General features: G+C 36.4%; 1 protein-coding gene across 1 annotated transcript in view; it reads right to left on the minus strand.

The window, feature by feature from the left end:
- The window catches only part of Col5a2 (collagen type V alpha 2 chain), a 149384-nt gene extending 133124 nt beyond the window's left edge, over positions 1–16260 (minus strand). Inside the window, exon 1 of the mRNA NM_001399195.1 lies at positions 16016–16260. Coding sequence (NP_001386124.1) covers positions 16016–16109 — 94 coding nt within the window. The 5' untranslated portion in view covers positions 16110–16260. The remainder of the gene's footprint in view (positions 1–16015) is intronic.
- Positions 16261–26998: the final 10738 nt, after the last annotated feature.

Consider the following 26998-nt stretch of genomic DNA (forward strand, 5'->3'; position numbering starts at 1 on the left):
CACAGTAATACCTAAAGATAAGAGAAATGACTGGTACTATATTAATGGATTCTTTGTGGGAAATTATGCTAATATATATATATATATGGTAGTAGAAAGTATTATTCATGTGTAGATTAAATAGTTATAAGCCATGATTTCACTAACTCCTAATTAAATCATAGTCCTTCACTTGACATATTATCTTAATAGCACTATAAACACTTCTTAGTATAAAAATATTGGTGCAAAAACACAGTGCAAAAACCTAATACATTATATTCCTTATTTCATTACTATTCAAGAGGCTCCTCTGTTGAAAAAGTAGTATAAAAATAAAAGAAATTACCTGAGTTTTAATTCAGTCAAATAAAATGATGTAAATAGCTCTTATATGAAGTTAATTCATAAATCAATATATTGGAATATGTCAAAATATCTGACATTTTTAATTTGGCCCTCGGTTTTGTCAGTCCTATTTTCTGCTTAGAATGTCTGAGAGTGAAAATCCCAGCAGAACTTGGGAACATGAATGTTCACAGAACTCATTCATCTTTCATGTATATGAAAATGAGAGAGAAAAACACAGAAATGAAAAAAGGTCACAAAACATGGTCTAAAGTGTCTCAGGTGGTCTCAGGAAATAACAATACAATAAATCAGAGCTAAGTATTCAGACTGAACATTTCCACATCTTCCAATTAACATTAATGTAAAGAAGAGTAAGAAATTAAGAATAATGAGAATAAATATGGAAATTCCATGTCCCCATAGCCAGTCAAAATGCAGCTTCCTTCCTTCTCTCATTCTTCCTTTTTCTCTCCTCTTCATCCCTTTTAACTCTCCACCTTCTCTTTTTAGTTCTGAACGGGTTTGGCTGTCACATTATGAATAAACTCTTCAATAGTTATGTTATTTGCTGGGGAAAATAGCAACTATAACTCATAGCTACATTCTCATAGAAATAACCAGAAACCTGGATCAAAATTTTAAATACTATTTTTAAAGGACACAAATATATTAACCACAGACATTAGGCATCATAGTTCCAATGGTCAAACTATGCGAAGGATATATTCTGTAGTATTAGACCATTAGCCTGACCTATGTGAAAAAAATTTACATTGATATTCTGTCATTGCAGACTCTCATAGTTTAACATTATTACACCACATGTTTTGAAGGAAACTTTTGAAGCCCAGAGAATTATAGTCACTTCCACAAAATCACCAAGTAAACCCAGGACACAGCTGCAATTAGAATGCATAATTCCTGTGTCCTGGTCTAGTTTTAAGGTAGAAGTTTCTCATTAAAATTATTTCAAAAATTCATTCACGAAAGAAAGTTACGGCCTGTTTAGTTGAAGCTCTCATCTCACTAACTGCATGTTTCTCTCTGTACAAGCAGTCTTAAAATATACCAGAAGACAGACAAGCCTGAGAAATGATGGAGCCTTTATATAAACACTCAGCTGATTGCTGGGGATTTTCGTCAGCTTCTTGCTACAAGTCGCTTTCAACCCACAGTAAAAAAGATGCCAAGCTCCAAACAGAGCATCAGAACTAACTGGTTTGGAGACAAGCTTCCTGATGAGGCAAGAATAAAGAAGAGGTAATAATGATAGTGTATTTCACCTTTTATCAGAAAGCTACATTTTGTTGAGAGAGAGAGAGAGAGAGAGAGAGAGAGAGAGAGAGAGAGAGAGGGAGGGAGAGAGACTGGATATAAAATATAGAAATGTAGCATGAAATAGTATATTTTCTTTTTTTAGGCTCACCTAACTCAACTGTATTTTGGAATTAACTGATTGCACTCTCAGAAGTCCCTTCTTTACTTAGTGCTCTCCAAACTCTCTCCCCCGAAATTCCCACATGGCTGACTACATGAAGCAACGATTCTGTTCAAATATCAAGTTGTTAGGATTCCTTAGGAAGAAAAGAAAAATCAAAAATATTTAATCACCTACAGCAGGAAAAGGGAGGCACTGCAGACACATCATAAAGAAGAGAGGTCTGAAGGACTCCTTTGGAATTCATTGCGGGATTTGTTAATTAGGAAGCAAATCACAATTCCATTGAGCCATGTCTGATATAGCAACCTTAGAGGTATAAGCACAAAAACTTGAATTTTCAGGTTTTGTTTTTAAATAGAATTGAGGTGGTTGCAATGTTCTAGTTGGTAAATGTCATGGACAAGGATAGAACATCTATGTCAACTGAAGTTCACCTAGAGTTGAGCTCAAGTGTCTAGTCAAGACAATAAATTTTGGCTTTTTGATTTTTGTTTGTTTTGTTTGCTTGTTTGTTTGTTTTTGTTTTTGTTGTCACCAGAGACACTTTGTTAGCACACTCTAATGGCCATAGAATATTGGGGAAAATGTTTCAAAGACAAATTACCATAAAGGAGGCCACATTACACAAAATACTATTACTCTGTACAGTAGGACAATAACTAGGAGAGCGTGTGGAATGTAATAGTTTCCCACAGAGAAGAGTATAAGTAAATTCCGCCATGGGCAATTCTGATAGGCAGTTAGGCTATAATAGAGAATCTCAAATTTGACATAAATTTTAAAAAGGTTAAGAAGATGGCATCCAAACTTGGATTTGCTGGTCTCGCCTTTAATCCCAGCAATGGGAAGGAATAAGCAGGCTGATCTCTCTGAGTTTGAGGCCTGCCTGGTCTACATAGTGAGTTCCAGGACAGCCTGGGCTATGTAGAGAACCCCTCCAAAAAACAGAAATCATCAAAGAAAGTGGCATCCACATAAAGTTTCAGCATAAGAGCCTGCAGAGGCAAATGTGATTACGGTATCAAAATCCTGAATGGTTTTGATTCAACATCTTAGCAAAATTGATTTTTTTAACTAAGATCTGGACCTGTTCTCCTTTCTAAGCACAATGGTTCTCAACCTGTGGGTTGTGACCAAGGGGGTTGAACAACTCTTTCACAGGGGTTGCCAAAGACCACTGGAAAACACAGGTATTTACATTACAAATAATAACAGTAACAAAATTACAAGTTATAAAGTAGCAACAAATTAATGTTATGGTTGGGGGTCACTAAAACATGAGGAACTATATAAAAGGGTCACAGTGTTACGAATGTTGAGAACCACTACTCTAGCACATTCCACCAAAGGAACAGATAGATGGTAGGTATATGAGGCAGCCCAAGGGAACTGAATATTTACTAAATGTATGAGCCAAACTTTGCATGAAAATATCATATGTTGTACTAATTTTATTTCCTTTTGTCATCCTCCATTTATCTGAACACAAATATCTACAGGGAAACCTGAGTGTCTTCATTGACTCATCTGAAATTAATTCCATTTCAATTTGCCTCGATTCTGTATAAAAGAGTTGAAATTATTCTAATAATTTTCATCTTTAATAAACTTCACAGATTTTAAGTATAATGAAATCATCCTGAGCTGTAAGATTGTGAAAACTAGAGGCTGTGATGACTGAGGAAATCTCTCTTTCAAACATGACAGGATGCTGTACTCAGGGACTCACAGTTTCCTACAAAATAGAGACAGTCAATGTTCTAGCCTGGATGAAGGAGACTCCAACCATATCAAAGGAACTAATGACAGTTAATAGCTGCTATGGAACAAAGGCCAGTTTTCTTTAGAGTTCTGTAGAATGGCCATGCTCCAGTGGATGGCTAACCCTTTATACGTTTATTGAAACAGTCTTTGGACTCAGTGAGCTATACTCTTTAAAATGGAAAGAGCATGAATTTAGAGGGGAGTATGGGGCAGGTAATTAAAGGAAAGACTGAGATGGGTATGACTGAAATGTATTGTATGCATTTATAATATTGTCAAAGAATAAATAAAATTGTATATTTTAAAAAAGAAAAGATTAAGGCCTGTGAAAACATTTTAAAAGCAACTAAAAAGACATCTTATGATGACAACGTGTCTTTTTAAACTCGATATAAAACTAGACACATCTGAAAAGATGTGATCAAGTCTGTACAGTTTCTTGACTGATGAGGAATAGCCTACAATACAGTAGATAGTACCGTCCCTGAGCAAGTGGTCCTGGGTTGTATAAGGAAGCAAACTGAACAAACTATCAGGAAAGCCAGTAAGCAGTGTTCCTTCATTCCTTTGCTTCCATCAATGATGGATTGGGACCTATGAGCCAAATAAACCATTTCCTCCTAAGTTGTTCTTTATGACAGTGTCTTAACAGAGCAACAGAAACTTAACTAAAACAGGAGCTTTGGGGCTTGATAAAAGCTCATTGGTAGAATTTTCTATGGTTTCTTTTTCATTGACTACATATACTTTTTTCTTTTTCTGTTTTCTGTTTTGTTGTTTGTTGGTTTTATTATATTTTGTTTGTTTATTCAGTACAAATTCTTCCAAGGGAAGATTACTACATCTGGATATTTTATTTGCCTTGAAATAGCCATTCTAGGTTTTTCTGATCACATTCCAGAGAGATTTCGTGTCTCTAGTATCTTTAATTAAGAACAGAAGCATTTTATTTTCTCTTGATAGTCGATCAATCTCACAAACATATCCAACAAGATCCAACAAGCATCTTATCATAAATTTTGACTAAAACTTTTAGTATTTGCAGGAGAACTATAATTCTCTGAATTAAATTGAAACTTGTCGCTCATTCCAGATACAACCCTAGAAAACTGAGAAAAAAGAGGCTTTAAAAATACTTTAAAATTAGTATGAATAAACCTGCTAGATTATTTCACTGCAGGAGCAAATAAAATATGAACGTAAGGAAAATATTGTCTCTAAATTAAAGTATATTTGTCCTATCTATAAGTATATATGTTCAGAATTACATAATAAGACAGAACAACCATGTTAGATATCACAGATGGAATTATGGAATTTCATTGTAACAAGTCATTGAGTGAGATTCTATTTGCATCTCTCCAGAATTAATCCCGTCATGCTCTTCTCATCATGCTGTTGACGTTGATGTTTTCTTTACATTTTTAAAACCAAAAAGCAAGAAAAGAACTCTGAAATCAGAAAAGTGCCTTGTCACCTGGCAGTCAGGGTTTTGTTTGTCTGTTTGTTGTTATTTGTTTGTTTGTTTGTTTCTTTGTTCTTCAGTGAGTTGGGGTTTTTTGAGTTTTTGTGTTTTTTTAGTCAACCACAATAATCCTGTGGTGGTGAAGGGATTGAAGTGTATTAGCAGCCTCAGGAGACAGAAGAGATTCTGTAGTTTGGAAGGATGCTCAGCTCCTTACTGTACTCAGGTAGTCCTGGAGCTGCCCTGTAAATACTCATGTCTCTAAGCAGCTCCTCTCCTTCCAAATATAAACTCCAAGCCAGGCAGAGTGGAAAGTCAACTTCCAATCTTCAATAAAGGCTTTTATGACTCACATATTTTCGAAAACCAAGTCTGCAGTAGACAGATGGTACAAGCTCAGAGTGCCACTGGGACATGGGTGGAGCATGCTTTGTGGAGAAGGAAAATTCAAAACAGGAGAACACTCAGTCTCCTGGCCCAAGTTCCCTGAACAGTCTCGTGAGTAAGAAGCTTTTCTTTCCTTGCTTGTCTCAGCTTTAAAAAGGAGACAAATAAAGATGAGAACCATAAGTAATTTTTAAAATTGAATTCATCTATCAATAGGCTAAGAGCGCTTATTGACAATATTTGCATTAATGATATGAGTTTTAGATAGAACTTGTACCTTGAGTTTTATGCTTGATTTTCATCTCTTGGAGTGAAAAAATGTGTATTTGTTCTGTATCAACAAATATTTGCCATTAATAGGAAATAACTTATAATCAATCGAAATATATACCTGATAGTCATACTATTAACTATTTGGAGTGAATTATATTACTGTAATTTTATGTATGAATAAACCAAGAATCAAGAATGTTAAATTTCCCAAGACTATGCAAATATAATTTGAAAAATCACACTTTCAAATTCAGTTCACTCACAACTGAATAAATAGTATTAGCATTTTTCAAATCTTTACAGAAATATTCAGCTAATATATAGGCACAAAAATCTGTCATCTGTTGGTTCTACAGAAAAGTGTCAATCATGATGCAACAAACTCAAGGAGATGAAGATTAAGTGAAAGAAAATAGGATGTTCTTAGAAAAACTGAGTGTACCCAAAGACTATACATGGACTGACCCTGAGCTCCAACCTCATAGGTAGCAATGAATAGCCTAGTAAGAGCACCAGTGGAAGGGGAAGCCCTGGGTCCTGCCAAGACTGAACATCCAGTGAACGTGATTGTTGGGGGGAGGGCAGTAATGAGGGGAGGATGGGGAGGGGAACACCCATGTAGAAGGGGAGGGGGAGGGGTTGGGGGATGTTGGCCCGGAAACACAGAAAGGGAATAACAATCGAAATGTAAATGAGAAATACCCAAGTTAATAAAGATGAAAAAAAAAGGAAAAAAGAAAAGAAAAACCGAGTGTAAAACAACTCAAAGGCTTGATAAGAGAAAAAAATGTGAAATGAATCCATGGTATAACCTCTAATTCTCTAATTCGCAAAAGGCAGTGAATTAGCATCAACATACCTGCTCACTCAGAGAACATTTAGAGAAATGAAAGAGGTTAATCACTACAAACTAAACAATTAAAACATTGTGTTGACATGAGAAAAGATGCCCCATGGTATTAAGCATCAATAAAAATAATAATAGCTGTTGACATAGAGGAAATGAGTTCATTAGCCTTGAAAGTTAGAGGGATAATTCCAACATTCTTTAGATTTAGAAAAGAATATTAGTAATCAATAGAATATATTAATCATTGACTAGTGGGCAAGTCAGAATAAATTGCCAAATTGGAAGATTATGAGGTGAACATAAGATCTTAAAAAAAATCTTACAGGAATAGGTAAAATAGACAAGGCAGAACTCCACATATGGCTCATTCAGGGAAAGATGTGTTGAGTTCTGTGAGAAAAAAGAAAGTAGAAGACTGGATCAACTGTAGCTGGACTTTGGCTACTTTGTGGGTTCTTTTTTCTTCTACTTGTCTTCGCCACTTTTCTACCCTTACAACCTCCTAACACTAGATAGGAGAGAAAAATGGATAGAGGAGAAAGGGAACAACATTATTATTAGCCTACTTCTTACTGATTAGGGGCATCAAAATCCTTGGGGCAAGTTTAGTCTTGGCTGCCAGGATATCTAATTTCATTGCACTATTAAACATATAGCAACCAACAGCACCCAACAACAACCAACAACAAGGAACTACCAGCCAACAAATCGCCCCATATTTATACACCCCCTGAAAAGTCCCCAGGATTCCAAATGTCACTCAATTGCAGAAAAAAATCTGCAGCTTGCAAAACCATGCCCAATAGAACACAAGACAAACCATAGTCAGCTGCTGTGGACAGTCAGAAGCAACCCCAAATCTCACACCTGGAATTAAGTTGAAAACATATTTCCATAATAGTCACGTGTTTTTCAAAGAAACTAAAACTTCAAATTTGTCACTATAATCCACTACAGAGAAAATTAAAACTCTGAGTGCTCTCTGAAGAGTGGTGGTTTGAGAAAAGAAAAAATGAATGTGTGTTTGTGTGTGTGTGTGTGTGTGTGTGTGTGTGTGTGTAAGAGAAAGATCGAGAGACAGAGAAAGAGAGAGAGAGAGAGATCTGTGTATGTGCACATGGGTGAGTGATGTTTGTATGTACACATATGCATGCCTGTTTTGCATGTATGTGTCTGATGACGTGTGCATGATTGCTTGCACTGGGCATGAAAACTACAAGTGACGTTTTATGGTGATGTAAAGAATGACAAGCAGTGTGACTAATGCTGTAGAAATTAATCACATTAAGAATGTGTGCAAGTTAACAAACATTACTTTTACCATTTCCTGAAACTAAGAATTGCTATGGAAGAATTAAAAGGTAAAAACAGACTTACATTTACTGTTGAACTGCACAGGCAAAAAGGGTATAAGGAAAATAGCCACAGAGAGACAAGAAGATGAATTTAGCTGACATTGCAGTAACCAAGGGATGAATGAGGAGAGCAAGAATGGAAAAACCTATAATAAGGGTGAATAAGAATTATATGAGAAGTATTTAGCAAATAAAATGGCAAAATTAGTGACGGGTGGAAATTTACTGACTGAATGACACAATGGTGTTGCCATGAACAGACAGAAATACTATGCAGGAAAATGGCCAGTTGTTGTAGGGTAGTTTATAGAGGAATTTTAATCCAGCAACATGGCTGTTCTTGCAAGAAATCACAACCAAAGACCTTCTAGGTCTATGTGATCCTGCTGCTATTCAGATCTGCCCTGGTTTACAGCATGATCTGTCTGGAATTCAGACATTCACTCAGTATACACTTTTAATCCAAAACAATGAAGGCACAGACATAAAAGGAAGCAGACATGTTTGAAAATGACATCTAATTGAGGGGCAGACAAAGTGATGAATCAGAATGACTTGGCAGAATGAGTCAGAGGTAGGATATACAATGTAAGAGAGCAGCACAGAGAGTCAGAAAGGAAGGAGGCAGTTTTTCTGGAACAATTTTACAGCGACAAGTTCACAGGTAAAGTTAGAAGAAGCCAGAGAATGAGAATGAGTGAGAAGTTTAGAAAATATTGTCAGAGTTAGTTTGAAGCCAAGAAGAACCATTCAGCAAGAAGCCAAGAGAAGCCAATTTGAATCAGACAGCTTAGGGAGAACTGAGTTGAATGAGCCAGCCAAAGTTCAGAAGAAAAAACTGGAAAGGGTGAGTTTATTCAGCAGTAAGTCTACAAGGCACCCAACTCAAACACAACAAACTCAAAATGGTTCTCAGTAGCTAGACATATTCTCTAGAGTTCATATAAAAGATCAGGATTAGCAGCAGAGTTATGAATTAGCAATTAGATACAAAGTAAACTCTTGAAAATATGGAAGCTTCCTGATAACCTAGAAAGGCAATATCCTGACAGAACCAATAGGAAGTGAAAAACAGTAAAGTGGGAGATCAGGAGGGAACCTATAAATGAACAAGAATGGAAAGCCAATAAGGTGTGGAAGACATTCAGAGAACTGCATTTTTGAACTGTAGAGTGCTCAGTGGTATTAATACAAGAGAAAGTTCTTACTAACTGAAGAGAAAAGGTCAATGTGGTTAGGACGTGTGCTATTTTTCTTACTGTAGTAGCTTAAATGGGCCGGAGGGTCTATAGTCAGAGGACAGTAGGAAAAGGATGAGACAGAAAACTTGAATATTCTTCATTGAGGGAAGCTGGACTGAGAAATTAAACACAAGTTCTGGGAGATGTTTGAACTTGTTCATAGGCTAGGAAGAAAGAGCCAATAACAAGGAATAGTTGATGAGGTCATGATTAATAAAGTTCCTTAAGATGAAAAACAAGCAAAATACAGATGTCCAAATGCATAGAATACTTCAAAAAATTCAAAGATTTGGTTAAAGGGAAAAAATGCTACTAGTGTGTGTATTTTTCATGACTGAAATACATATTCATATCACTTTCTATATCTCAGATAAGAGCTCCAAAATCAGATTGCAAGGCTGTGACTTATTTCTTAGCATTCAGGATAATAATGCAAAGGACATGAATGGTGGCAAAGCTGCAGCAATGTCAAGAACACAGTTCTCACACGGTAGAGGGTCCAGCAAGAAAGTACTGACTCTTGAGAAGTGATGGGAATGACAATAAGGCTGACATTAATGACAACTGGGGCTGCAACCAAGCACATGCTTGCTCCCATCTAAAAACTAAAGCCAGTTCTGAATGAGGAAAATAAAAGACAAGACAAATGGTGACATTCTCTTTTCCTAGATCTAACCTTTGAAAAAAGATAAACATTTCAGTTTCAATATCATATCCAAATGTTGAAGGGATAAAGTTTCACTAATGTTTTGTACTAATTTATTAATATAATTGACATGATTTATCCCTAAAAAGCAAGGTATATTGAAGAAAGTATTGCTTCACTGTATTTTTTCTTATTGAATATATTTAGAAGGTAAATTCACATTAATATCATTTGAAGTACAGTTTATAAAAATTATAACAAGATAAAATTATTCATACAGCAGTACCTTAAGGAAAAAGCTGGAAGGAGTGTTTACCATGTGGATGAGCCATGGGAAGGACACCTCAGTCTTATACGATACTGACAGAGGAAGACAATTAAAAGTAAAAAACCTGTCAATATCTTTCTGGTTATTTTAACTTTTAGTGTGATATTTTTAGTTATAAGAATGATCAGGTGCTATGGAAATGGTTCAGCTGGTACCGTGTTCACTGTGCAAACATGAGAGCTTAAATTAGGATAAACAGTACATATATAAAAGTTGCGTTGCAGTCCTAGCACAAGAGAATCAGACACAAGAGACATACCGCCCATCATTCTAGACAACCAGAGGAGTATCCTGCCTTAAACACAAAACTGAGGGGACTGGAGACTGGAGAGAGGGCTCAGCAAAGGAAAGCCCTTGTCACTCTTGCAGAAGACCCAGGTTTACTTCTCAGCATCTATGTGGCAGCTCACAAACACCTGTAACTCTACTTCCGAATCTGATGGCCTGGCTTCTGAAAGCACCAGATACACACATACAGGAGGGCAAAACACTCAGAGACACAAAATAAAAATAAATGGATAATCTTTTAAAAATAAAAAATAAAATTGAAGGCCAAAAATTCATACGGTAAATCCTATTTATCTAAAAGTGATCCCCCAAATCAACCTCAAAGATGGAAAGAGATAAATGTCCCCACAAAATTGTTCTCTAACCATGATGTGTACATGTGACATTGACATACATCATGCGAACACATACACTAACACACATGCACATACATGCACTAAGAATACATTTTAAAGTGAGATTGGGAAGCAATTGAAGACAATACCTAATGTCAATTTTTGGCCTCCACACACGTGTACCCACACCCAAGTACAAACATGAACATGTACACATTCATGGGAAATAGTCCAAAACACTCAAAATTTCAGTAAATTGATAGTATTTTATCACATATCAACATCTACAGAAATAAATCACAAAGAATAGTAAATAAAACAAACAAAAGAATAGTAAATAAAAGAATGTTAATCACCTCTAAGATAAATTTAACTTTTAAAAACCTTATATAATCTACTCAAATTTACATACTAAATTAATAACTAAATATTATAATCTTTTCCTTTTATCATTACTGTTTCTCTCATATGTAAACATGTACTTCTCAATGATCTCAGAAACAGCAAACATTAGGTCAAAATATCCCCAATCCAACCCTTACATATGCTCCAAAGTTCAATGACACAATCCTTTGAAATGGAGCAAACTGTATGTTTAAAGTTATTTCATACTGTCACCTCAGATCAGCAGATTCCAGCCTTCTCATCATACTTTCTCAACACAAAGCCTGCTCCTTCCATTGTATCTTGTACCTTGAGCTAAGTGAGTGTTTGGGATGAGCACAGTAGTCCACCCAGGCTTGAGGTGACAGTGTTAAGTGTGTGAAGAGCAGGAAGAGGAATGGGAAGTGAACTCACATTTACCTGAACATACACTGGAATTACATGTGTCCTCTGTATAGCAAATTTATTTACCGAATACCATGAGTAGGTTTGGTTTTGCATGATCTTCTCCTCAAATGTCAAAACTGTAGTGATTTACTTACAAACTTCAGTCAGCTGGATAAGTAAAATGAACCTTTTTACTGCCTAAAAATCATGGGATCTGTAGCAATATTAAAATAAGGCTAGTCAAAAGCATGATATAGTGCTTCACCAGTGCGATCAGAGATCACCCACAAAGGTCTGATTCTCATATCATGTCCAAGTTTACTGATATATTTAAGAGGATAAAACCTGGAAGCTATATCTGCAGATGACACTTTATGGAGTCCTAAACCAAGGGGGAAGCACATATTGCGCTGGTCAATATAATGAATTACCTAGTCCCTCATGCACAGAGAGAGGGGGTGGGGAGAGTTTTCAGAGTGATGTTACACTGTGGTTCAGTATATATTTCTGACATAGTCGTGGCTTTGCATTTTGCTCAGAAATGAATAGTATCCAGTGTGTCACTCATGTGTTTTGTCCACTAAAGCAATTCTTTCTTCTGTCTTCCATCGTTGAGTATCTGACCATATAGCCCACCTAAAATTCTACATTTTCCTACTAATTCTTACATCTCTGTGTGACCATAAGATTAAATTCCAGCCAAATGTAGATGATTTAAATGTTTTGAAGACAGAAAAAGATTCCATTTAAGAAATGTAGAATCACCTAAGAAACTACATGCAATAGCTGGATCACCAGCAGCCACGAAGGACTGTGAAGTCAAAGACAGTACACTAGGAATAAAATAACAAAGAGAGTTAAAGTTTGAGTCTGCAACTATTTTCAATATACCAGCTCTTCACTCTACTTGAGAGCCTCTTTTGAGTAAGAGAAGAAGATTCTGTTGCATTCTTCTTTGTTGAAACTATGTTCTACTATGTGAAGCCCTCTAAAACCACTTCAATAGTTCAACTTAGAACAATCTATGAATACAAATATCTTAAGACATATTCATTCTGTTTCTCTGTGCCTCCTTTGAAATGATGCTAAGTACTAAGTATCTAATGCTGTTATCTAAGTACTTCTGAGTATCATACATCTAATGATTCCTATTTATATTCTTATGAGATAAATCACAAATATAGCATCATAAAATGTAAGATACTTCAATATTAAAAATCCTATGTGAAGTTTTTCACTTCCTAGTTAGCAGCTGGCTTGGGACCAAATATCAGTGTAGGGTTGCAACATGGGTATTGACAATTAGTCAATGAAAAGTCCATGAGGCAGATTTGGATCTTATATATATTGAATTTGTCTTGTGCAATACTTTTTGAAAAATACTAATTTGGAAAGTTTAAAGTGGGCATGTATGTGTCTTCAGTTTTCTACAAGTCCCATCAAACACAAAACTATTACATCACTGCTTATGTTACATGCCTGGCTTCTGAAAGCTCCTTCTACACCTTCTCTCTCCATCACTCATATGATATTGAATAAAATGATTCATAACAAAGATCATTCCCTAAGATTAAGTATGCCTAGTGCTAATAGCAAAAGTGTACATAGCTCCCTAGATGTTACAGTTTGATTTGGAAATAAATCTTTACTGTAAATAGTCTCGCATTTTTCTTTTACGAAAAACAAATGTGGGACATTCCAAAGCCTCCCTACACAATAAACACCAGAGAGAGAGAGAGAGAGAGAGAGAGAGAGAGAGAGAGAGAGAGAGAGAGAGAGAGGTGTCTTGAAAAGCTGTTTTTATCATCTTGGCTCTGACTCTTGGCTTCATTATACTTTCAACTAAATTTAAAGTTAGCCTAACTCCCAAACTCTTCCTCTTTTTTTGCATATACGTACAAATTGTATTATTTAATTTTGTTGGACATCTGGGTTGATTCTGTATTTTATCTCTACAGCCAATAAAACTAGTTACTAACAATCTTTTAAAATCCCAATTAATTGTTAACTTTAGTGAAAGAGATTTTGTCCAGAAATGTCTAAGTCTTTACTTACTCTACCTTAGCTTCCACAAATGCCCCTGTCAGAAGGACCTTGCTTATTTCATACTCCACAGTCAGAAAGAAAATTATATCCTATACTAACAGAAGGGAAAGGCTAAGCTTATTACATACATACTCACATACAGTGCCTGATTTCTGCAACACATATTAAATGGAACACAGAGGAAATACCACAACCCATGCTACTTATAGCAGTGATCTGAAAGTTGTATATTCTTGACATGTAGGCCTTAGACTTTTCTTTAATATAAGCATAGTGGCTCTTCCTCAAATTCAAAAATTACATAGAATGACTAGGCTCTAACAGGGTAAATGACGTATAAGAAGTGTCCACACGGTATCAGGGCACACCCAGGCATGCAAGGGAAGTATAAGTTAAGGAGTTCTGAATACACCAGATTACTGAGTCATCAATATTTTCCTTACTCGGACATACATGTTTCTGCTATTAATTTTCATTACAACTATCTGAATTACTATTTGGACTGTCTGAGATAATTCACTTTCTTGGTAAAAACCTTTAGTTTGGGGTTGGAGTTTGTCTGCTATTTAATGACACCAAGGAAAAAGGATTTGGCCCAAAGGCAGGACTTTCTGAACTATACCTCCTATTCTTAATGTATGTAAATTAATATTAGAGAACAGTAAACCCCTCATTTTTAAGTAAGACCTAGAGAATAAATTCAATGACCTAGATGAGAGTTTTAGCACAAGACCTATTCTCAAAAGCTTTTGAGCATCCTATATTTTCATTTACATACATATTTGATTACTTTTGTACTTTACAAAAGTTAAGTGCATCGTTTTAATATAAATTGAGAATAAAGTCTCTATAGATATTTTAGAGTAGGTTTTCTGGTAGGGGAGGGGAGTGAGCAGATTCACTGATACTCAGACATTTTCCTTCTATCCTAATGTTGCAGTCTGCTTTCCTCTTTTCTGACTTCTTTGTTCTCCAGTTTGAAAACAACACAGACTTTTCATGGCATTATGAGGAAATTCGTTTCACCCTTCATAAATTCCCTCTCTTTTTGAAACATAGAAACTGATTTTAAAAGTTTCAAGATTTTAGAAAAGTGCACCCTCTATGGGACTATTGACAGACTTGAATTTTATCTCCAGAACGTTATAGGATTTCTAAAACTGCTAAATAGTTTCTAAATATCTTTAGAGAAAAATTCAGAAAGGCAGGAAAAAAAACATATACAGATAGATGGATATACACATGAGAAAGACAATAGTAGACATGGTTAACACATTACAAAGTTTTGAAAGCTTGAGTTTGATGCTAACAGTGACGAAGATCTATGCTGGCCTCTTACAGTGAGAATGTGTCTATTTCTGACACTTCGATCTTCAAAAGTTAAGGTTAATATCAATGACGCCCGTTTTATTTTATTTTTTTTAAAGTTTTGTCCTATAGTAGCCATGCCATTTTGCTTAACAATATGACTCACCACTAACATATGTAACCCACACAGGGGAAACAAACAAACAAACAAGAAAACAGTAACCAAGCAAGATATGCCTTAAAAGAAAGGAAAATAGAAGGAACAGGGGGAAGGGAAGGGAACCGGAAAGGAAGGAAGGAAGGAAGGAAGGAAGGAAGGAAGGAAGGAAGGAAGGAGGGAGGGAGGGAGGGAGGGAGGGAGGGAAGGAAGGAAGGAAGGAAGGAGAGAGAGAGGGAGGGAGGGAGGGAGGGATTTAAGGGAAAAGTCCTTCTCAATACTCTATTCCAAGTAAGTTATATATAAGGCGTGCTGATTGTCTGCCTTCAGCCATTCTCCCAGGAACTACACTATCCCAATAATCAAGTCAGTAGGGTGGGAAAGTACCGCAGTTTAAGAAATCTGGTTTCTATCAGCGTCTGTCATGAAGAAATAAACTTGACTCCCTCTCAGTAAGCAAACAAGATTTTAAGATCAGAGATGAAAACGTTAGGAGGGGAGGATAAAGCTTTGGAAAGAAAGGAATGAAGAGCAAAGACAAAGGAAACTCCGAACTATCAGGGTTGCTGCAGAGGTTTTTCTAAACAAAGACTGCTGCTGAAGTTCGAACAGGAAAGACTCCACCCTGCCCTGCTTCTGCAGCAGCAGCGGCGGCGGCGGCGGCGGCGGCGGCTTTCCCAGCTTGGAAAGCGCCAGCCCACACAACAGACCTCTAACTAAAAAGTGCCTCCGGTTAAGCACTCTTTTCTTTTAAACATCACACTCTTACGTTCGGGCAAAAGGACTGATCGGATCCTCGCTCTTAGAGGATGTCAGAAACTAACTTTTTGCCAGGGCACACACAGAAGCTCCGGATTTGCAGACGTGCCTAGTCTCCAGAGCCAAGCTGTTTCCCAGGTGCAAATCCTACAGCCCCCTTCTCAAACTTCAAACCAGAGTCTTCCCTTCACGCTCCTCCTGAAGCTTAACATTCCATCTAGTTCCCAAACCAAGCCATAAACACCATAAGCAAAGCAAAAGGCAAACTCACCATTCTCTTGTTCCTGGGCTTTTATTGAGACACAGTACCCTAATAAAACAAAAAGAATGAGGAGAGGTCTTGCTACCACCCAGTTTGCCATCATGCCTAAATATGAGACATGTGGGTCCTCCTGGGATCGAAGAGTAGATATGGAGGTCACTGTAGCACCATGAATTTGGCTGGGGTCTCTTTTTCAGCACCAGTCCCAGGGGCTGCCTCAGTCTGTTTCAGCACCAGCTCCAGCAGAGTCTGTGAAAACTTTTTTCAAGCGACGCAGCTTTAAATAGGAAGAATGCTGCCTCCACTTCTTTTCCTGCCCCTTTCAGCTTGTTCAGGCCCATAACCATCCAGTGTCTGCCAAGCAACCCTCTGATTGATGGTAAGCAACCAAATCAGAGCGCAGGACTCTGCGACTTGAGTTTTCAGTATTCCTTGTAGATTTTAAGCGCAGAGGCAGCTTCCCAACAGAGACGAACTTTTATTTCTTCTTCTGTTTGAGTGTGTATGCCTTTTCTTTTCTTCTCTTTTTTTAAAAGAAAGCCTATTAGAAGGAGTCTGCTCCTCCCTCCCTAACTCTTCCCCCAGACACACACCCACTGACTTTTTCCAGAGACACTAAAAAAGCTTTAGGGAGGATTACAGCCTTTTAGTGGATTTGTTTTTCTTTTGCATTTAGATAATTCAGACTTCTCTTCATCACTTAAGCCTTTAAAACGTCACTTTTTAACCTGTTCTTTTGACAGCAGAGGAATGATTCTTGTCCCGATTTTCACTGTGCTCCCTTTCTCATGCTGTGAGAGGATTCTGGAAGAGAGAAGAGGCAGAATACACCCGACTCAAAATGAACTTGAGGTCCTTTTCATTGAGTTGCTTCCATGTCGCTTAAGGAGACATAGCTATACATTCTCCTTGTCACAGAGCATTTTACTGTGTTTTTTTTTTTTTAAAAAAGTCCACCAAGCTTGTTGACTGAGGAAAACACACTGCTTTAGGTCTCAGAAAGGGTGGGTTCCCACATCAGATCTGCCACTCACCAATTTTGTGAATTTATACATAGTCTTTATCTGTCCAATTTTCTTGTTGGAAAGGGGGCTTTGGCCTGACGAGTGTGCAGGATCTGGTGATACTAAACTGAGTAATATGCTATTAACTAGATTCCAAATTGCAAAGAGCTACATAAAAGTGGATGGCGCTGTCATTAGCCCCCACACCAGCTTTCCAGGGAACATGGTAGTCCCAGCTGTATATGTCTCTTAAGAGCAAGTCATTAACTTTTTGCCCTACTCAAGCTTGACAAGATTTAAATGCCCTCAGTGTTTTTAAAAGTCTAATACATTTGATATTGTGAGTTCTCGAGGAACAGAATTAAGTCACACACAACACGTATGACTCAAGTCTTCGTAGTTTCTCAGCACTGAACAGGTACTCTGAGACACCCTGAATATTGGAGGGAATATGGCATACTGGAAACAAAGGCAGAATCTATCACCTTTAAAAAACGTATTATGTAAATGCTGAAAAAAATACATCTATATGAAACAAAAAATACAAACCAGATATACAGCTATTTGTGGAATGAATTAAACCCAAAATAAATACAAAAAAAGAATAGTCTAAAATTAGAATAGGTATATAAAACTTCATTTACTGTTTAATTTCCTTAATAAAAGAAAAAAATCCAAAAGAGGTAGAGCTAGGCTCTGGAGAAGTTCCCAAAACAACTTTCTCGCCCTGTACCATAGAGAATAACTTGACATCAAGACCTGTCTATGTCTAGTGAATTCTTTCACCAACATACTGCTGTTCCCATGGCTGTCTTGCTCACACTTAATGAATGGGTTAAATAAGGAACAAAAATCAAATTTCTTCTAATTATTTGAACAATAGCTGAAAAAACCCATGATGTAAAAGCTCTTGTTAATCCTTCATCAAAGGAATGTTGTTTTGCAACAGATGGAAATCACTTCAGAAAACCTCAATCAATTAAAATGCAGAATCATGTAACCCAGTCTCAATGTTATATCTATCAAACTACTCTTGAACATAAGGCTCAGAGAACATTGAGGAAGAAGAGGCAGAAAGTCCGTAAGAATAAAGGAATCATAGAAATGTCAGAAGCTATATGCATAAAATCTCACCACCATGTCTGCCTCACCATGAACTGAACAAGGAAAACAACAATAAACATGCCCAACTTGACAGAAGAATGACCAGGAGGCTTCAACCTTACACAGAGAAGTACAGGCATCTAAGGAATGCTGAACATAAGAACATACCCCAGAGAGGAGTATACCACTGGTTATGCAATAGCAAATGGTCAGCTCTGAAAATATACATGCAGGTAACCTGATATAGACAGAGCTGGGTGCATCCATACACTTAGAACTAGATGTATACATATATGTATGTAACAACTATGAAAAAATAGGCCATGAATTTGTAAAAGTATGATATGAAAGGAAAAAGGAACCAATGCTTTCATTAAGTACTTTGATTAATTACTTCATTAAATACTCAGTGGGAGTGACGGAAAAATAAATAAATACAGGTAAAACATAGTCCTCTCTGAGATTACCAGTTTTCTTTTACTCTGAGACCATTTCAGACACCAACATCACCTGGCACCAAAAATGGGCCAAAATTTTGTGTGTCTTGTAATCTTCACTGAAGTGTTGAGATAATAGAGGTTTGTAGAGAACCTAGAACTATTGGAAACTATTTGTGGACTGAACGTTCAAAACTGGTGAGGTAAGATTAGAAGATCTGTCCAAACTGAGCACACCTACTCCCCATCACCTGTTCCTATCTGCTTCCGTTTCTTCTAATAGTTGCCATATGCTTATCAATAAAAGCGATTTAAGTTTAACTATAAAAGCAACTCTCATGGGGAAAATTCAAATAACAATGAAAACTTTTCTCAATTTCCAATGGTTTCTACAATCTCTGCTTCACAGCACAAGTCTGTAACATAAGACCAAAGGAATATTTTCCTGGGGACTGAGATAATTCAGTATCTATATTTTTCATTCTCTGTGAACGTCTGCCATCTGTTGCTATCATACCATAAACAGTAAACTTTTTTCTAGCTAGAGCTTTTGTTCCATGTTTATCATTAGGATCCTATACAACAATGTGGAAAATTCTAGAATATACACTGGTGACACCAGATGTATCAGTTTAATGGATGTAGTTGAGTTTCTGGGAAAGTGCCATTTTTTTCTTAGTCTTAAGAGAAGTTGAGAATGAACATAAGCCATCACTGGGGACATCAGAAATCAGGTCCCGTCCCCATGAAGCACCCCAGCAATCCATCCACACACTACAAGTACTTGAGTGAATCTGCAACAGTTCTCATAACAATCCTAAAAGATTATTACTGCTTTTCAATATATATATAATATATATATATATATACATAAAAGAAGCGTACCTGATCTAGTTTGCCTGACTAGTACTCTTAAGCTTCTACTTGAGTGATGATTAACCTCAAAGTAAGTGTTACTGGTGCTTGCTGGCTCCTCCTAGACCTAATATCATATTCTAATCTCAAGGTAAAAATACATATTAGCACTCTTTCAGAGTTGATCTCTTCTTCTCTATCCATTTTATCTCTTCAATTTATCTTGGGACATTATGTTCGTTCTCTCCTTTGGTAATGTGGATAGCTAATCTTACATGTCAACTTAACTACATCCAGAGTCAACTAAAACCCAAACCGCTTGTACATGCCTGTAAGAAATTTTTCTTGATTATATTATTTAAGGTGAGAAGACTCATTCTAAATATCAGCCACACTTTCTGCTGGCAGCCCATATAAAAGGACTTGGAAGAAGGAAGCTTGTGCTTTCTGCCTACTGCCCTCACAGTCACTGCCAATTTTATCTATCTTATTGTCAAAGCATCTCTTTGCTGAAGTTAGGAGCATTTGGGGGGGGGGGGGATTCCAACATAGATAGCCTGAATAGCAGCAGCTCTCCAGGACTTCTCTGGAACTCCAGACCTAGAACAGCCCTGGTGAGAGAGACCTCCAGTCTCAGAAACTGAACAACTGGAGTCTTGAGTTTTCCAGCATGAGGCGGCTTGCGTAGGACTACCTAGTCCACAGAACACAGCCCTTAAGCCATTCTAAGAACTCCATGCCTCCGTGTATGTGTGCATGTGTGTGTTCATTTATAATAGACATACATTCCTTTTTCTGTCAGTTCTTTTCCTTTAGACAACCCTGACTAATACAGCATCTCTTCCTCTCGAGTGTACATTTGCTGAAGCCTAGTCACTATCTTTTACCTTTAGCTCATGGCTAATTTTCTGTGCACCTGTGTATACACATGTATTCCATATAACACTTTATTTATCTATATCTTAAACCATATCAAAAGCTCCTGGATGACAAAGACTTCTGTTGCTTATTATGCCAAGTAGTTGTTTGTTGAATACATACTGTTTCATAAATAATCTAAAAGGTGGTTTAGGTCAAAGAGAGAAATTACAGTCAATATAAATAAATGTGTACACAGTTAACTCCAGATTCTTGGAAAAATGACAGAAATATCTCTACCATACAAGGAAGACGAATAGGTAACTGACCAGAAAAAGAACAGGTCATGGATTAGTGTGCCTATACATATGAATTCTTTAAAAGAGCAACATGTGAGTTTGAAGAAAGAAACACTACTTTATTAATATATTCTGAATAGAAGCCACTGTGAAAACAATTAGCACAGTAATAATTTGGTTAGTATTATTAAATACCATGTAACCACTACATGTTATTAATTAACTAAATTAATATTCAAATTAAACTTACCAAGGAAGAACTATAATTTGCTTGTTTTCTCAATGACGAAGGAATTTGAGAACAGAATTTTAATAACTTGAATCAAATAACATATAGGAGAAGTATTAGATCCAGATTTGAAGCCCTGGCTGCAATCTTTTAGAAGAGGAATGGAATTCAAAGTTATCTTGCAATGTTTATTTCATTACCTTAAATTGTGTCACTAATTTTCTGAAACATGTGGCAATAGTGTAAAAATCAGATGATCTTTCTAATATCTTTAATTCTCTTAAATTACCTCTTGTTCATTTATTTAGTGTATATACACATATATATGCATGTATGCGTGCATGTGTGAGGACATTCTAATGCCCTGACACATGTGTTGACTTCAGAGAGTAGGAATTAGATTGTGATGGTCCACTTGTCACACTGAGAGGTACACTTAAAGTACTTCAGAGTTACAGAGAAACAGGATGTGCTCAACCCACTCTTCCCTACCTGATGACGGGCATCTACCTGTCTCAGAGCTCTGAGAGGAGAAGTATTACAGGGAGATTACAGGGAGTCTGCTAAAGAGTTGAACATATAACTAGACCAGGGTGTATTCTCAGGACCTAAGTGAATCATTGCTGAAGGCATTGTCTCATAAACCAGTGAGGTAGTAAATTTGAGAAGGGGACAAGTCCTAACCAGGAAAAAGAGGACAGAACTGTCTTACAGTATGGGTGCTTGAAAAACCAGTGTCTTTCACCAAATCAGTATATCAGTCATTTCTGCACCTTCTCTACGCTCATGTCCTCTCTGTGAAATTATATATTTAAAACCACTTCATTCTCATTTCATTTTGAAATTGCTATTATCTCTTTTTCAGCAAAAAAAAAAACAGCTTGCAAAAGTCAGTGCTCTTCTCAGTGTAGATCTTGGGGATCAAAGGGAGGTTGCAGGTATCCTTATTTGCTGAGGCACTCACGGGTGGCATACAATCTTTTCAAGTAAATAAACATATGTGTTAATTGATTTATTATAAATGTTATCTATATATAAACCTCATAAATTTGTTACTTCCATTTAAATGCCCACATTAGAAATGTATTTATTTGCATAATAGGAGATCTTTTTATATTAGAAAATTATAAATTCCTTCTATATGAATTTTCCATTTAATATGAATTATACTTTAGCTGAGTAATATTTTAAGAAAATTTTCATATTTTATAGTTAAAAATATTAAATTATCTTCTAAGGCAACAACCACTCATATTTAGTATTTATAGAGTGTTCTCTAAATCAAGGTTAGAAACATAACTTAAACAGCTTTGGCAATTATAGCATTCTACTCTACAAACACTATTCAAGTTCAAACATCTCAGGTAACTCACAATAATAATCATGTGATGGTCCTTGTTACTGAGATTCAAAGCAATTAAGTGATATGAAGATATTTTCTCTGAATTGAAACAATCCTTCCTGAACAGAGACCTTTTGGGCAATGGAAAAGACTAAGATTCATGAAAGCAAGCAAAACTCTCAGACATAGCAAGTGCCTGAAACTTAAAAGATCCATAAGGCTACTTCCCAAGGTCACATAAGCAGTAAGGTTTACTGGGAAGAAGGGACTTTCCTCGGAGCCTAGCTTCCTGCAAATTTGCTTTTATGAGTTATTATCCATGCTGACAGGCTTTTCAGTGATGTAGCTGCCTTTGAATCTCTGCAAGTTTTTTAAGTACCTTCAGTAGATTTACTGTTTTACCAAGCTAGATGGGTAGAATTTTCATTAGTCTGTTATCAGTGGCACTGACTGGAAAAAAAATAAATGTTTGCTTTTATCTCCATAGAAAATATCAATGACATTAATTAACTTGATTTCAGAACTCTACTAAGGTAAAGGATGATTCTCAAGTATAACTTTATATGTCTGAGCATTCCTCGAACTGTCTTTAATAATATAAAAGTTACCCAAATTTTATTAACTCAAAAAAAGTTTTAAAAAAATTCCATGAAAATGCAGCATGGTCCTTAAGCCAACCAGAGAGCTCAAATGATCCTCCTTCTGTTTACCAGATTGGTGGTCCTAAGAAATCCCATGTCTTCTCTTTAACTCACTCTCTTCATTGAAAAGTGGGGTTAATAATATCATCTGCCTCATCATTGTAATGAGAATACAATGCATTCACAGTTATAAGGGTTTTAGGAAATCTCTAGCACAAACATGGTGTATTAGTGCCTATCTAATAAGTAAGCTTATTTGTGCTTCTCTAGTTTGTCCTTAAAAATTAAAAAACATGTTTACTAGAAAATTTAATGACTAAATTCCACTTGACCCCTTCTTTTGGTATTGTGTTTATTGTAGAGGATTTATACAGAATAAAAGATAAATTATAAGGTATACAATTTTTTGGATTATGCCAAATGTGTGAGAACATAATCATGATAGCAAGCTACAGGGTTGATATTATCATATTACCTCCCCAAAGTCTTCTATTTTGAGTAAGCCTTCCCTGCTATCTAAGCCTGACAGCCTGACCTAATTTCCTTTTTCTACAGCTTGTTCTAGATTGTTAGATGTATAGATTCATTCTATGATCAATTTTCTGTGTCTGGTTCTAAAGTTCATCCCTGTTGGCCTATATCTTATCTATAAGTAGTTTGTTTTAACTTTTTGTGTTCATAATTTAAACCTTTATTTCTTTTAAAATCACTAATTTATTACTTATTTTTAAGTCTAGTAAGTTTGAGGCATGGATGATTGATTTGGAATAGACAATTCTCTGTAGCTAAAATAAGAGCCATGAGTCAGGGCTTCCCCGGGGGAAAGTTTAAAATGGCAAGACTAGGTACTAATTATAAAGGACAAATTGTCTAGTAGCTCACTGACACCAAAAGCCATTTATAGCAAATGAACAGGCCACCACTTCTGTCTGCTTAGAAAAAGTTCAAGCACTAAAAATTTTTGGATAGTCATTACAGAGGGCACCCTTCAGCTCATCAAGGTCTGGCATTCATTGTTCAATTAACCATTATATGGTGCCCAGGGGCCTGGACCTATGTCTTCTCTTGATATAGAGAGGGCAGTAGAAAGCTGGGAAACCATGTGACATATTTTATCCTGTTTTATAAGTTTATTTATATTGTGTTAAAATTTTAATATTTCTGGGACTGGGGGAGCTACTTTCTTGTAGTTTCCGTAAGTTCTGTTTTGCAGGGAGATCAGGAAACTGCTGTAAACTAGGTCTTAGACAGGACAGAGAGCAAACCTGCTTGAGTGCCATTTCTGTGGTGTTGTGTTTTATAGGTTATAATTTTGTTTAGTGTTTGAATAAAAGTAATCATCCCACCTATCAATGTGTCAGAAGCATGAAATGTTAACATTTTAAAAAATATGCTTTAAAGAATTTTTGACTAATAAAAGTATCATCTGTTTTCCCTCTCTTAACTGGAGTATGTTGCATGGAAAATGAAGAGTAGGGCTCAGGTTTAATTAATACAGAGCAATAGAAACTTCCGCTCAGATTCTCGGAACACAATTCTTTACATATGTGTCTAAATAATTGGTTAAAAGCTAAGTCTACATTCCTGATTTAAAATATATTAGATACGTAAATTGCAATTATCTTTAACATAATCAGTGAGTTCAAAAACGTAAATTGAATTAAACTTCATCCATCACAATTGAGGTTTGAATTATGAATTAAAATATAGTTACTATATATTCAGGTTTTTCCAATATTCTAAACATGACCAGAGTGCTCACTCATTGATTTTGACATCAGAAGCATTCTGTATATTTACCTTAATTATTATAGAATAATTCCATGTGTGCATATGCATTAAATAAATACTCATATAAAAGAGGTGTTAAAAAGCAGTTTGTGAATTTGATTTTAAATCTTTTTTCGATTATCATATCTTCATAAACCTGAATGCTCCTTGGCAGAAAAAATAAAAGACAAAGTTCAATGTGATCACTTCCTACAAGATTTGTACTATTCTTAGTGCATAGTAGATTCTATCACAGGTTGCACTCACCAGTGGGACAAGTACTGCTTTAATTTTGGTGTATAAGTGGCATACTCTCATAAAATTCTAAAGAACACAAAAGTTTCACTTTTTTACTGCAACTTTTGTTTTCTCTTGAACAAATAGGATCTTAAGGTGTTACTGAATGAGTAGGGATTTACAAATGTCCTTTGACTTTCTTTTTTATTAAATATTTTATGTATTCACATCTCAAATGTTATCCCCCGTCTCTGCTTCCCTTTCTTCTATCAAGATGCTCCCACTCCCACATACCCACTCCCACTTCAACACCCTGGCATTCCCCTACACTGGGGGAATGAGCCTGAACAGAACCAAGGGCTTCTCCTCCTATTTATGCTGGACAATGCCATCCTATGATACATATGAGGTTGGAGCAATGGGTTCCTCCATGTGTACTCTTTGGTTGGTGGTTTAGTCCCTGGGAGCTTTGGGGGGTCTGGTTGGTTGATATTGTTGTTCTTCCTATGGGGTTTCTTTTCAGCCTTATGTTTACTTCATTCATTCAAAAACAAAAAGGCCCCGGAAAAGTATTGATAAAATATCTGAAATATCTTTCTGTGTATAAAATACAAAGCATAGACAAGTGAATAGTTCTTAGAAAGTCTGTCCATTACTTGTTAACCTTCAACTTATATCCATTCATCTGCATAAAGATGATTTTATTAATTTTATGCTTATCCTGTAGTTACTCAAGCACTTCAATTCCTGAAGCTATAGAATGCTTTATTTCCTACATGAATTCTGAGTATTACTACATTTTTAAGAATCTGTTGAAATCTCCTGAAATATTTCAGCTCTTTGTAACATGGAAATTAAAAGGAGTAAGAAGAATTAAAAAATTGCCATGCTCCTCAGATATCAGCATTAGTGACCATACTCTTGTCTTCAATGTCCTTTGTTCATCTTAATGTCCTTACCCAATTTAAGGTTGAGGGGGATTTCATGGCAAGGTTGTGCATCTTTTGATGTAATGCACAAATGGTGAGAAAACACTTGAGTGACATGAGTGTTTACAGAGCAGTCCCAGCCCTATAGAGGATTAGTTGGTTAATCCAGGCACCAACATCTATTCTACCTGTAGTGTAGAGCTGAGCTCTATGGAAGTATAAGTAACTATAGAGGAATTTTCAGCCAGCAATGTGTCTGCTGTAATTACATTCAAAGACCTTCTAGGCCACACCCTCAGTACACACATTTAATGCCAAACAACGATGTTTAATTTAGAGGCAGACAAAGTGACAAAACAGAGAGATTTTTTTAAAATAAGTAAGAGATAAGATATTCCCAACTCTAAGGAAAAGAGTAATTTAAGAGAAAGAGTCGTTTGCCCGGAAACCGGGAAAGGGAATAACACTCGAAATGTATATAAGAAATACTCAAGTTAATAAAAAAAAAAAAGAGAGAAAGAGTCAATACCTGTCTTGGGCATATATCCAAAAGATGCCCCAACATATAACAAAGACACATGCTCCACTATGTTCATAGCACCCTTATTTATAGTAGCCAGAAGCTGAAAGAACCCAGATGCCCTTCAAGAGAGGAATGGATACAGAAAATGTGGTACATCTACACAATGGAATATTACTCAGCTATCAAAAACAATGACTATGAAATTCATAGGCAAATGGATGGAACTGGAAAATATCATCCTGAGTGAGGTAACCCAATCACAGAAAAACACACATGGTATGCACTCATTGATAAGCGGATATTAGCCCAAATGCTCGAGTTACCCTAGATGCACAGTACACATGAAACTCAAGAAGGATGACCAAAATGGGAAGGTTTCACTCCTTCTTTAAAAGGGGAACAAGAATACCCTTGGGAGGGAATAGAGAGGCAAAGTTTAGAACAGAGACTGAAGGAACACCCATTCAGAGCCTGCCCCACACGTGGCCCATACATATACGCCGACAGGAACTGGATGTACATCTCTCCTGAGAGACACAGCCAGAATACAGCAAATACATAGGCAAATGCCATCATTAAACTACTGAACTGAGAACAGGACCCCCGTTGAAGGAATCAGAGAAAGAACTGGAAGAGCTTGAAGGGGCTCGAGACCCCATATGTACAACAATACCAAGCAACCAGAGCTTCCAGGGACTAAGCCACTACCCAAAGACTATACATGGACTGACCCTGCGCTCCAACTGCATAGGTAGCAATGAATA

The sequence above is a fragment of the Rattus norvegicus genome, chromosome 9 (genome assembly GCF_036323735.1).
Source record: "Rattus norvegicus strain BN/NHsdMcwi chromosome 9, GRCr8, whole genome shotgun sequence".
In the NCBI taxonomy this organism is placed as follows: Eukaryota; Metazoa; Chordata; class Mammalia; order Rodentia; family Muridae; genus Rattus; species Rattus norvegicus.